The sequence below is a fragment of the Elephantulus edwardii genome, unplaced genomic scaffold (assembly GCF_000299155.1).
Source record: "Elephantulus edwardii isolate Elephantulus edwardi_28Jun2011 unplaced genomic scaffold, EleEdw1.0 scaffold00004, whole genome shotgun sequence".
Lineage (NCBI taxonomy): Eukaryota > Metazoa > Chordata > Mammalia > Macroscelidea > Macroscelididae > Elephantulus > Elephantulus edwardii.
In genome coordinates, this window is record NW_006399754.1 from 39,353,048 (window position 1) to 39,366,537 (window position 13,490).

At 42.5% G+C, this 13,490-nt stretch overlaps 1 protein-coding gene across 1 annotated transcript in view; it reads left to right on the plus strand.

Annotated features, from left to right (window-relative positions):
• The window catches only part of CCNA1 (cyclin A1), a 29,058-nt gene extending 23,848 nt beyond the window's left edge, over positions 1 to 5,210 (plus strand). Inside the window, exons 7-8 of the mRNA XM_006879591.1 lie at positions 3,165 to 3,298; positions 5,159 to 5,210. Coding sequence (XP_006879653.1) covers positions 3,165 to 3,298; positions 5,159 to 5,210 — 186 coding nt within the window. The remainder of the gene's footprint in view (positions 1 to 3,164; positions 3,299 to 5,158) is intronic.
• Positions 5,211 to 13,490: the final 8,280 nt, after the last annotated feature.

A 13,490-nucleotide genomic window follows, 5' to 3' on the forward strand; every position in this document is an offset into this window, starting at 1 on the left:
ATTTTCCTACATTCATGGTTCTCACATTCCATGTCCCAATCACCAGTGTCTGCTTACAACTGTTCCTCTTCCTTTGTATTTCCATACTTGAAAACTCAACCTCCTTTGGATCCTCATACTCATTCTATAATAATGGATTTATACAGTATTTGTCCTTATGGGACTGAGTTAGTTTACTCAGCATAATGCTCTCCAGTACCTCTCAAGTTAGGTAGCAATTTACAGTCATTTCTCCTGTGTGCTGTATAGTATTCCATCATACAAATGTACTATAATTTCTCAATCCATTTGATTGTGGTCAGACATCTGAGCTGTTTCCATGTTTTTGCAATAATGAATAACATTGCTGTGAACATTGCTGTACAAGTCTCTTTTTGTGCCCCCATTCTCATATCTCTGGGTGTATTCCAAGCAGTGGAAGAGCTGGGTCATATGGAATTTCTATGTTCAGCTTTTTGAGGAAGTGCCAAACTGCCTTCCAGAGTGGTTGTACCATTTTGCAATCCCACCAACAATTTCTAAGAATTGCTTTCTTGACACGTCCTCTCCAACATTTCTTGCTTACTGTCTTGTTAAACGTTGCTACTGTTACTAGAGTGAGATGGCATCTCATTATGGTTTTGCTTTGCATCTCTCTTATTGCCAGTGATTTGGAGCATTTCTTCATGTATCTGTTGGCCATTTGAATATCTTCCTCTGTGAAATTTTTTTTCCATGTCTTTACTCCATTTTGTGATTGGATTATTAGTCTTTTTCTCGTGGAGACCCAGGAGTATTCTGCAGACTTTCGTTTTGAAACTCTTGTCTGAGATGGTATTACCAAATGTTTGTTTCCTGTTGGTAGGTTTTCTTTTCACCCTGTTGGAAAAAGTTTTTTATGTGCACAGGAATTTAATCTTTAGAAGGTCCCATTCATTAATTTTATCCTCTTCAGATTGTGCATTTCTGGCTGTATTTGGCAGTCTCTTTATACCTTGGACTAGCGCTTCTAAGCTTCATCCCAGTTTGTCTCTTGTGAACTTTTTGGTTTTGGACTTTACTCCCAGGTCTCTCATCACCTTGATTTGATTTTTATGTGTGGTGTGAGATGTGGATCGTATTTCAGCTTTCTGCAGGTGGAAGTCCAGTTTTGCCAGCACCATTTGTTGAAGAGGTTGTCATTTCCCCATTTGATAGCTTTGATTTCCTTGTCAAATATCCATTGACCATAGATAGTTGGGTCTATTTCTGGATTCTCAATTCCATTCTCTTGGTGTTTTTAAGTGTTATCCAGTCCAGTACTACTGATAAGGATTCTATGAACAAGGGGCCTCTCCTGTGCCGTCCTCACAATCTCTGACACCCTCAAGCCCATGGCTACAGTCTGTCAGTCCATTTCATTGAGGGTCTTACTCTCTTTCCTTGACACTCCATCATTCCAAGCATGTCCCTCCCCAAGGAATAACCTCCCCTAGCAACATGCCCAAAATACATGAAATTAAATTTGTCCACTTTACCTCCAAGAAGCACTCTGGGTGCACTTTCCCCAAGGTATCTCTGTTCTCTGGCTGTCAATGAGATCTTCAGTACTTTTCTCTAGCACCACAATTCAAAAGCATCAATTCTTTTTCTGTCATCCTTATTCATTGTCCAGCTCTGATTCACAGCAAGTGATCTGAAAGACCATGGCCTGAATCAGACACACTTTAGTCCTCAAACGGACATCACTGCTCAATAATTTGGAAAGGCTCCTAACTGTAGCCTTTCCCAGTGCAGACTTTCCCCTGATCTCCTGACTGCAAGTACTAAAGATGTTGATTGTAGATCCAAATAAGATGAAGTTGTTCATAGTTTCAATCTTTTCTCCATCATGATATTGCTTATTGATCCGGTGGTAAGGATTTATGCAATACATATCAATGTCTTGGATCTTCTACAGCGAGCACTTCAAATCCACTTCATTTTCAGTAAGTAAGGTGTTCACCTGCATAACCTATGTTGTTGATGAGTTTTTCTCCTATTCTGATGCCACATTCTTGTTTATGGAGTCCAGCTTCATGAATAATTTGTTCAGTGTACGCACTGAATAGGTGTGGAGAAAGGCTGCACCCCTGACACACACCTTTCCTGATTTTAAACAATGCAAAGTTCTCTTGCTCTGTTGTTGGTCTAGTTACAGGTTTGGTATGAGTATAGTTTTGTATGCTTAAGAATGAGGTCTTGAGCATAAAAAAATAGGCCCCACCCCCAAGATGGAGGCTCTGGATTGAAGGGCCAATAAGCAGAATCATGATGAACGGTGACAAGATTGAGGTTGTCAAGGATTTCATCTTACTTGTACCCACAATGGAAGCAGAAGTCATGTTACAAAAAGCAAAAGACACATTGTATTGGTAAAATCTGCTGTCACATACCTCTCCAGAATGCTGACAAGCAAAGATGTCAGTTCAAAAACAGTGAGCCTGACCCAAGCCATGGACCTGAGGAATTGAGTCCTTGAATTGTGGTGTTGGTGAAGAGTCCTGAAATCACACGGATAGCCAAAAGAACCAGCAAGTCTACCCTGGAGGAAGTACAGCCACAGTGCTCTTCAGAAGCAATGATGGGGAGACTTTGTCATTCTTTGGTCATGTTGTTAGCAGGGGCCGTACCCTGGACATCATGCTTCATAAAGGAGAGAGTCAGAGAAAGAGAGGAAGACCTCTAACAAGATGGATGATGTCATAGCTGCAGCACGGGTTCAGCCACAGCAGAGCAGTGAGAGAGCCCAGGAGGGGCAGAGCTCTGTCCTGGCGCACACAAGCGTCATTGGGAGGTGGAGCCTCTCAAAAGCCACTATCGACATTTACAGATACCAGGTGACGCAGAAAGGACTCTTTAGCTGTGCATTTGTATTTATACTGCATTTTGATTCATCATCTCTTATACTCAGCATGCAGTATGGTCAGACAGGAAAGGCTGAGGGCCAGGGAGAGCCCTCTTCTGGTAGAGCTGAGCTGGCTACCAATATAGGATGCATGCACTGTGAACAGCCTCGTCCTGCTGTTTTGTGAGTGGAGGGCAAGGCTGCTCTATTTTGTGTTTGAAGACATGCATCCTAAGTGACCAGTCCTGGGCCCCAGCTCTGTCTGTCTCTGACTAACAGTTCCTTGTTACTGGAAGGTTTCTCCTTATGTCTCTGTCAGCCGGAAGGTCTTGCTGCATTCACAGGCTACTCGCTGAGTGAGATTGGGCCCTGCCTCAGTGACCTCCACAGAGCCTGCCTGGACATGGCCCAGCGACCACAGCAGGCCATCAGGGAGAAATACAAGACTTCCAAGTAAGTTGACAGAATTTTCTTACTGGGCTCACTGCTGAGACCTTGAGAAGGTCATTGTTGTTGTGTGCCATTGTGTCAAGCACCACTCATGGTGGCCCCGTGAACAACAGGCCTGAACCTTGTACTGCCCTGTGCCATCCTCAGTCTCTGACACACTCAAGCCCATTGCTGCAGTCACTTTGCCAACCCAACTAGTTGAGGGTCTTTTTCGCAGACTCCCCACTTTTCCAGGATGTCCCTCCCTAAGGAACAGCCTCTCCCAGCAACATGCTCAAAGTATGTGAGATGAAGCTTCACCATCTTTTTCTCCAAGGAGCACTCTGGCTGCACCTTCTCCAAGACATATCTGTTTGTTCTTTTGTCAATCCATGGCGTAGTCTGTAGCACCACAGTTGAAAGACATCAGTACTTTTATCCTCTTATTTATTGTCAAGCTCTCAGATGCATAGCAAGTGACTATAAAGACGGGACTAAATCAGGCATAACAGTCCTCAAACTGACATCATTGCTCCTAAATAATCTGGTGAAGTTCCTAACTGCAGTGCAATACATCTTCTGATCTTCTGACTGCTAGTACCAGGTGTGTTGATTGTGGATCATATTATTATGAGAAGGTCATGGTAATACCTCATGGAGTTTTGGGCTGCAAAAGGAGTTACACCCCAAATTAAGGACATCCACCTGGACAGGCCTGGGTTATCATGTCAGCTTGTGGTAGTGGTGATTTAGTGCATGGCTGCGAACCAAACAGTCACCAGTTGGGACTCACCAGCCACTCTGAAGAATGATTGGCGCTTGTGAGCCTGTGGGGAAGGCCTGCTCTCACAAGCAGCTGTGAGTCCAGATCTATCCCACAGTATCCACTAGCAGTGGGGACCTGGGACGGGCATCATCCTGCCTTTCTGCTGCATCTATGAGAAGGATTTCTGTGGCCTATGTGAGATTTACAGCAGTCCAGTGGGGCAGCCGTAGAGTTATGTTGATATCCTAAAGGCCGTACTTCTTTCCTGGTGATTCAAATCCAGCAACTGGACAGTGTCATCAGCAGCTGTGGAAACCTGAGGGAGTTAGCTCTGGGCCACCCCAACTCAGTGATGATGAGAGAGTGAGAGTTAGTGGCACAGAGCACCTGGAGCTGCACTGTAACCCAGACGATGCCTCTCTGGAGGTTCAAACTTACCAGATGCTCCCAGGATCAGAGTTGGACAGTGTCATCCCATGTGCCCCACAGCCTCTGTTGAAGGGTCCCCTATAAGTCAGAGACACCCTGATCGCAGGCAGGTGAGTGCTGCAGTGGTTAAAGTCCGCATTCACTAGCTACTCAGCAAGATAAACCAGTCTGCCTCCCTAAAGATTAAACCCACTGTTGTTGATTTTGACCCATAGTGACCCCCATAAGAAGAGACAGCTGGTGGATTAGACCCACTGACCTTTTGGCTAGCAGTCAAACACATAATGCACGGTGCCAGTGGGTCTCCTTCACTAAGAATGACAGCCTAGGACATCTTTTGAGGCACTGGTCCTGTGGGAGCTGTACCCTATATCCTGTGCTCTCTATTCTGTGTTTTCTCTCCCTTGTCTTTTGTCTTCTATCTTATGTCCTCTGTCCTCTGTCCTGAATCTCTGTCTTCTATTCTGTGTCTCTATCCTCTGTCCTGTGTCTCTGTCCTCCGTCCTGTGTCTCTGTCCTCCACCCTGTGTCTCTGTCCTCCACCCTGTGTCTCTGTCCTCCATCCTGTGTCTCTGTCCTCTGTCCTGTGTCTCTGTCCTTGTCCTGTGTCTCTGTCCTCTGTCCTGTGCAGTGGGCTTGGTTGTCGTTGTCAGTTCCTTGGTCTTGACTTTGCTCTGCTCTCCTTCCAGGTACATGTGTGTGTCTCTCATGGAAACGCCCGCAGTTCTGCCCCTCCAGTGACACTGGCCGGCAGCTCACGCAGGCCGTGGAGCCGCCCCAACTCAGGCCTGGCCAGCACGTGGATAATTCACTGCAGGCTGCGTCATCTATCTAAGGAGATAGATGACTGATTTTTAAAGACACAAATCTATTTAAGGTTTCTTAAACTTAGCTTGTTATATAACCTGGCCTCTTGGAAATAATAAACAACTTGATTTATGACGCTGTGTTAAGCATATTTACTGTTTGTTTCTGGCTTGGCGCTCTAGTTTAGCGTGTATAACCCCACTGGTTATATGAGTCCAGCTTGGTTTCAGGAGTGAGACCTGCCCTGTGTTCAGTCAGTGGACCCCTGAAACTGAAGCTCCAGCCACACTCACTGCTGTCATGTCATTCCATCCCACAGTGGCCTGGACATGCCTGGTGGGGCTGTGCTCTGTGACGTTCTTTCTGGCCATTTTTTTTAAAGACAGAATTCCTTCCAAGGCACCTCTGCAGTGGGGATGATGGTAGACGAGACTTCAGACTCTTGGTTGCCAGTCACGTATGCTGGCTGAACAGACTCCCAGGGCCTCTTAGGCGCTCTGTGCTTCTCCACACACTGACCAGGAAGGAAGAACTGGCCACAGGGATTGGGGAAGAGTCAGAAGCTCGGAGGAGGTGTCACTGATGCCAGCTGCCCTCTGCAGTCTCTTCAGCAATGACTCTGTGGTCTGGACGTGACTTGAGGTCTAGACAGGACCTAGATGTGACCAAGGTCTAGATGTGACTGAAGGAAGTCCAGATGTGCCCTAAATACGGCGGCAGTCTAGACGTGACTAAGGTCTAGATGTGACTCGTCTTGCTAGCGGCTAGTTTTACAAGAAGGTCTAAAGGCACTGGAGCCTGGCATCCAGGGGCTGGACCTCTGCAGTCTGCTGTCCCCCATGTCCGTCCGAGGCCAAGTTGTTGGAGGCATCTCCTGTCTGGGACTCGGCTGGGGCTTTGCCAGACCAAGAATAAATCCACTCTGAGAAGTACGTTCTAGGCCCTTTCACATGAAACAAGCATCCTGCTGGCACAGTGGTAATGAACAGGAGAGGGAGGAGAGAAAGGAGAGAAAGAGAGAGAGAGAGGAGAGAGAGAGAGAGAGAGAGAGAGAGAGAATGTGTGTGTGAGAGAGAGAGAGCAAGAGCGAGTGAGCGCACTCTGGAGATTCTGTGAGCAGATCTGTCGGTCCTCCCAGGTTGCTGTGAATCAACTCGAGGATGTTGGGCTTACTTTACTGCAGAAAGATGGAGTCAGTGAGTGTTGTTGATAAAATGGTTGCTGGGATCCTGCAGTAATGTTACCCCAACAGCTATATTTCTATTATACACAATAAGACAAAAAGAAAAGTTTCCTTGTTACTATAGATAAAAGGAAACAGTTTCCAAATTTTACTTTTGTTACAAACTCTAAGGGAATCAGAAGTATAAAAATAAAACCATATTATACATCTTTTGTGAATGCATTTTGAAATATTGTATACATAAGCTATTAAAATATATTAGTGCTGCCTTTTCCTTGCCTTTGCAAGGAAATATTCTTAAAATGCCTCCATTTCTAATTCCACTGAATTTCCATTGCATTTCTCCTCATGCTCAGTCATTGTGTCAGATCCTAAACATGCATAAAGAGACCAGAAATCAGCATAAGGAAGCATGCTGGAAGCAGACAGAACCAGGAGGACGTGGGGTGGATGGTCATGCAGTGATGACCACAGTCAGAACATGAGGTGACGGTCATGTGGTGATGTCAGGACTGCAGTCAGGAAGTGAGGTGGACAGTCATGCAGTGATGTCAGGACCACAGTCAGGGAGTGAGGTAGATGGTCATGTGGTGATGACAGGACCGCAGTCAGAACGTGAGGTGGACAGTCATGTGGTGATGACAGGACCATACTCAGGATGTGGGGTGGACGCTCATGTGGTGATGACAGGACTGCAGTGAGGGAGTGAGGTGGACAGTCATGTGGTGATGACAGGACTGCAGTGAGGGAGTGAGGTGGACAGTTATGCAGTGATGACAGGAACACAGTCAGGGAGTGAGGTGGACGGTCATGCGGTGATGACAGGACTACAGGGAGTGAGGTGGACGGTCATGAGGTGATGACAGGACCGTAATCAGGACGTGGGGTGGACGCTCATGTGGTGATGTGGGAGGGCCATGACAGGGACAACACTTACGGATGAAGGTGAAGGCCTTGTCAATGTCAGGGGCATGACTGTCCCCAGAGAACCAAGAGCCCATTCTCCACATGACCTCAGTACCTGAGCCAGACTCCTGCAGCCAGCTGCTCTCTGGCTCTCTGTTGGACCTGAAGACCCCTGAGGGGAACTAGCTGCTAGCAGCTCAACACTCACGAGGACACTGCAGCTATACCCAGGCCTGGTACTGGACACACACACCTGTCAGCCAAACCATAGAGCGGCTGGAAGGCAAACAGTGACACAGAGAGTCACCCACTTCTTAGGATCATCACCCTCATGGACAGAGAGCAGAGGGCAGAAGGGAACAGCACAGGAGCGGGTTAGAAACAAGAAACTCAGGGATGGAGCAGGAAGAGTGTTGTTACATTGTGGGAATTTCAGAACAAATGTGGGTGAGCTCTTCTAAACCTTCACATCACTTACAAGAGAAAGGTTTTTAACAAGAAGATCATTTAGGGTGAATCACTTGAGGGGTCACTTCAACTCCATTCACTCAGAAGCCTGGCTCAAACTGGTTTCTCCAGAGGCAGGTGTTGTCCAGATGTGGCCCCAGGCCCTTCTGTGAGTGCATGTAAACATCCTGTTTGTGTGTTCAAGGAGTACATGTATCTGCTTTGTTTGCTTTTACAAGATTAGTTGGTCTGTCCTTGGTAAACAGCACACCTTCCCCCTTAATCAGGACTCCAGGCAAAGACATCATTCCAAATTCTTACTGTCGACATGTAATAATTATTGTAACTTTGTCAAGAATGATGGAACTATGTAACCGGAGGCAACAATGGTTTGCGATTGTGCTGCATAAATCTTCTATAAGAGATCTCCCCTCCTGGTCTGGAAAGCAAGGATGTCAGCTTAAAGACTAAGGTGTGCCAACTGAAGTTATGGTGTTTTAAATTATTTCATTTGCATGTGGAAATTGGACAATAATGGACAAGAAGGAAACAGGACTGATGTATTTTAATTACAGTGCTGGTGATGAATATTGAATACACCAGACATTCCCAAAAGAACAAACAAGTCTGTCTTGAAAGACGTACAGCCACATCCTCAGATGTGGGAATGACAAGGCTTTGGGCAAGTGACCAGGAGAGGTCAGTCCCTGGAGAAGGACATCAGGTTAGAATGAAAAAGGAAGACTATTAAAGAGATGCTCTGACACAGTGGCTATAACACTTGGCTTAAACAGCCAGTATTTTTCTTTTTTATTCATTTTGATGAACGTTTACAGAGACTTTGGATTTCCATTCATTTATTGTTGCATTTTTCTCCCCGCTCTCTCTTCTCCCCTCAATTCACTCTTCCCTTTGAAAAGTAAAAGAAAAATTCTTTCCTTGTTATACAATCCCTCCCCCCAAGTCCACTCCACTATGAAGCCTTTATTCTGGACTCCTTTCATGATAATACCTAATCCTATATCGTTTAAAACAGTTCTCTCCCTCATCTGTTTCAATGCAGTATACATTATTTATTCCCTCTTCCTTAGTCTCCTCTCAACCCTGATGTCAGTCCCATTTTACAACAGTGGCACTATGCACTATTCATCCTTTTGACTGAGATATTTCACTCAGCATAATGTCCTCCAGGCTCATCCATTTTGTATAATATTTCATGAGTTCCTTGTTTTTCAATGCAGCATAGTATTCCATTGTGTGAATATACCACAGCTTCTCTATTCATTAATTTGTTGATGGACACTTGGGTTGTTTCCAACTCTTTGCTATTGTGAACAAAGCTACAATAAACATAGGTGTGCATATATCTTCTTGGGTCGCAGTTCTGATTTCTTTAGGGTATATTCCCAGCTGTGGAATTGCTGGGTCAAATGGTAGTTCTCTATTCCCAACTTTTTGAGAAAGCACCATACTGCCTTCCACAGTGGTTGCACCATTTTACACTCCCACCAACAGCAAATAAGGGTTCTAGTTTCTCTGCAACCTTGCCAGCATTTGTTGTTTGCTGTTCTGTTGAATTTTGCTATTGTTACAGGGGTGAGATGATACCTCATAATTGCTTTTATTTGCATCTCTTGTAGAGCTACTGCTTTTGAACATTTCTTCATGTGTTTGTTCACCATCTGAATGTCTTCTTTGGTGAAGTGTCTGTTCATATCCTGTGACCATTTTGCAGCTGGGTTGTTTATCTTGTTATGGTGTTCGAGTATTTTATATATTCTAGATATAAGTCCCTTACCAGACATGTCATTACCAAATATTTTTCCCCAGTCTGTGGCTTTCCTTTTTACTCTGTTGGAGAAGTTTTTGGATGTGCATAGAGATTAGAGTCTCAGAAGGTCCCATTCATCTATTTTATCCTCTCCTGGTTGCAGGTTTTTCAGGATGTTTAGAAGACTGTTAATGTTGTGGACTAGGGCTTCTAGAGTTCTTCCAAGATTTTCTCTAATGAAGTTTACAGTTCTTGGTTTTAGTCCTAGGTCCATGATCCACTTTCACTTGTTTTTTTTTTTTTGTATGGTGGGAGGTGTGAGTCTTGGTTGAGTTTTCTACAGATAGTTTTCCAACGTTGCCTGCACTATTCGTTAAAAAAGGTTGTCGCTTCCCCACATAACTGATTTAGTCTCCTTGTCAAAATTTAGTTGCCCATACGTAAATGGGCTGATTTCTGGATTCTCAACTCTATTCCATTGATCTATGTATCTGTCATTGTACCAGTACCACGGTGTCTTGACCACCATGGAGCTGCAATAGGATTTGAAATCAGGTAGTGAGATGCCTCCTACCTTGTTTCTCTTTTTGCTTATTTGGGGCCTCCTTTCATTCCAGTGAAACTGGAGAGTGCTTTTTCCATCTCGTTAAAGAATTGAATTGGTATTTGTATTGGGATTGCATTGAAGGTGTAATTGCCTTTGGTAGTATTGTTATTTTGACAATATTAAGTCTTTATATCTATGAGCAAAGGATATTCTTCCATTTCTCCAGGTCTCCTTTTGTTTCTTTTTTCTTTTTCTACTATTTTTTGTGTGTGTGCCATCAAATCAGATCTGACTGATGCAGAAGAAGATTTCACCTCCTTCTCCAGCACAGCATTTGGTGGATTCAAACCGCCCACCTCTGGGATTGCAGTGCAGCTTCTTGTCACTAGGCCACCAGAGCTTCCTACTTTTTGTTTCTTGTAGTAATGCTTTGTACTTTTCTTTGAATAGGTCCGTTGTGTTTCTAGTTAGATTCGCTCCCAAGTATTGAATCTTGTGATTAACTATTGTAAAGGATATTGTTTTTCTTAGCCTAGTTCTGTATTCTCTTTGTCACTGTAAAGAAATCCAGTTGATTTTTGTATGTTGATCTTGTATTCTGCCATTTTGCTGAATTGGTCAACTATGTCCAGCGGTTTTCTTGCAGAGTCTTTAGGATTTTCTAAGTATACTATCATATCATCTGCATATAGAGATAATTTTACCTCCTCTTTGCCAATTCAGATACCTCTTATTTCTTTCTCTTATCATATTGCTATCACTAAGATTTCCAATACCATATTGAATAGGAGAGGTGATAGTGAACATCCTTGTCTAGGTCCTATTCTCAAGAGGAATGCCTTTAATCTCTCTCCATTGAGAATAATGTTGGCTCTCGGGATTGCATATATACTTTTTACTATATTGAAGAAATTTCCCTCTAATCCTATTTTGTTGAGCCGTTTAATCAGTAAAGGGTGTTGGATTTTATCAAAGGCGTTTTTTGCATTGATTGATAGAATCATGTAGTTCTTGTTCTTTGCTTTGGATGAATTACATTGATTGATTTTCTTATGTTGAACCATCCTTGCATACTTGTTATGAATCCCACTTGGTCATGGTGAATTTTATTTTATTTTATTTTATTTTATTTTTGCGTGTGTGTGTACCATCAAATTGGATTTGACCAGTACAGGAGGAGATTTTTCCTCCTCCAGCAGAGCATCTGGTGGATTTGAACCATGCGCTTCTGGGATTGCTGTGCAGCTTTCTGCCGCTAGGTAACTAGAGCTCCTGGTGAATTATTTTTTGATGTATTGTTGGATTTTATCAGGATTTTCGCATCTATATTAGTGAGAGATATTGGCCTATAGTTTTCTATTTTGATGGTTTCTTTATCCGGGTTTCATATCAAGGATATGTGTGCTTCATAGAATGAGTCTACAAGAATTCCATCTTTTTCTATTTTCTGAAATAGTCTTGATGACAGTTCTTCTCTGAATGTTTGACCAAATTCACTTGTAAAACCATCTGGTCCAGGACTTTTATTACCTTTTCAGTGTCTTCTTTTATAATTTTGGTTGATGTCAGTTTAGGTAGATTGTGAATTTCTAAGTATTTGTCCATTTCCTCTAGGTTTTCATATTTGTTTGAGTATAGTTTTTCATACTATTTCATTGTTAGTCTTTTTATTTTACTTGGTTCTGTTGTGATGTTGCCCAGTTCATATCTTATTCGTATTATTTGTATCTTTTCCTTTGTTAGTTTTGCTAGTGGTTTGTCAATTTTATTGATCTTTTCAAAGAACCAACTCCTAGGGGTTTTGATGGTTTCAATTGTTTTTTGGTTTTCTACTTCATTTATTTCTCCCCTAGTTTTTATAATTGCAGGTCTTTTTAGAGGGTATTGTGTTTTCTTGCTGTTTTTTTTCTTTCAATTTATTGGAGATGTTGGGTTAGGTAGTCAATAGTCATTTTTTCCTGCCTTTTTATGTGTTTGCTTATTGCTATAAATTGACCTCTGATTACTGCTTTGGCTGTTTCCCAGAGGTTTTGTTAAGTGGTGTTTTCATTGCCATTTATTTCCAGAAACTTTTTAAGTTTTTATTTCTTCTAGTACCCAGTCATGTTCAAGCAAGGTGTTATTCAACTTCCAAATGCATGTATTTTTCTCTTTTATCCTCTTGTTAGTAATTTCTAATTTTGTAGCATTGTGGTCTGAGATGTTTTGTATTATTTCTGTGCTTTGAATTCATTGATTCTTACCTTGTGGCCCAAGATGTGATCTGTTCTGGAGAATGTTCTATGCACAATGGAGAAGAAGATTTACTGTGCTTTTTGGGGGTGCATTAGCCTATCTATGAGATCAAGTTGGTTTATTGTGTGGTTTAATTCTTCAGCATCTCTGTTGAGTTTCTTTCTGGTTGTTCTATCTTTTCTTGTGAGTGGTGTATTGAAGTCTCCAAATACTGTAGTCGTGTTGTCTATTTTTCAGGTTTTTTTTTTTTTTTCAGTTTTGTTTTATATATTTTGCACATCTATCATTTGGTGCCTTGATATTTATTATTGTTATGTCCTCATGCTCTATTGACCATTTAAGCATTATATAGTGACCTTCCTTGTCCTTTGTGATGGTTTTTGCATTGAAATTTATTTTATCAGATATTAATATCACTACTCCTGCTTGTTTCTGATTGCCATTTGCTTGGAATATTTTCCCCTATCCTTTTATTTTTAGCTTTTCTTTATCTTCACTTTTCCGGTGTGTCTCTTGTAGACAGCATATTGATTGATTTTGGGTTTTTTATCCAATCTGCTACTCTTTTTCTCATCAATGGTGCATTTAAACCATTCACATTCAGTGTGATTATTGAGAGGCAAGGTATTATTACTGTCATTGTGTTGATTTCTTTTTGGTATTGTTGCTAGTTACTTTTGTCCATCCTGCTTTCTGTGGCACCTCTGTAAGAAGGTTGTCTCTCATTTTTTCTTGTACCTCTCATCTTGTTTTTACAACCTCCCTTAGGTTCTGGGAATATCTTGATCTCTCCTTCATGTTTTGTGATGGACAGTTTTGCTGGGTAGAGTATTCTTGGTTGACAGTAGTGTTCTTTGAGTGTTCGATGTATGTCATTCCTCTGTCTTCTTGCTCTCATGGTTTCTGCTGAGAAATCGGCACTTAGTCTTATCTACTCTGCCTTATAGGTTACTCTTTGTTTCTCCCTCGCTGCTTTCAGAATTCTCTCCTTATCTTTGGTTCTGGCAAATTTGACTATGATATGCCTTGATGTTTTTCTTTTGGGGTCTATTCTATATGATGTCCTCTCAGCTTTTTGAATATATATTCTCTCATTCTTCATTATGCCTGGGAAGTTTTCCTCTA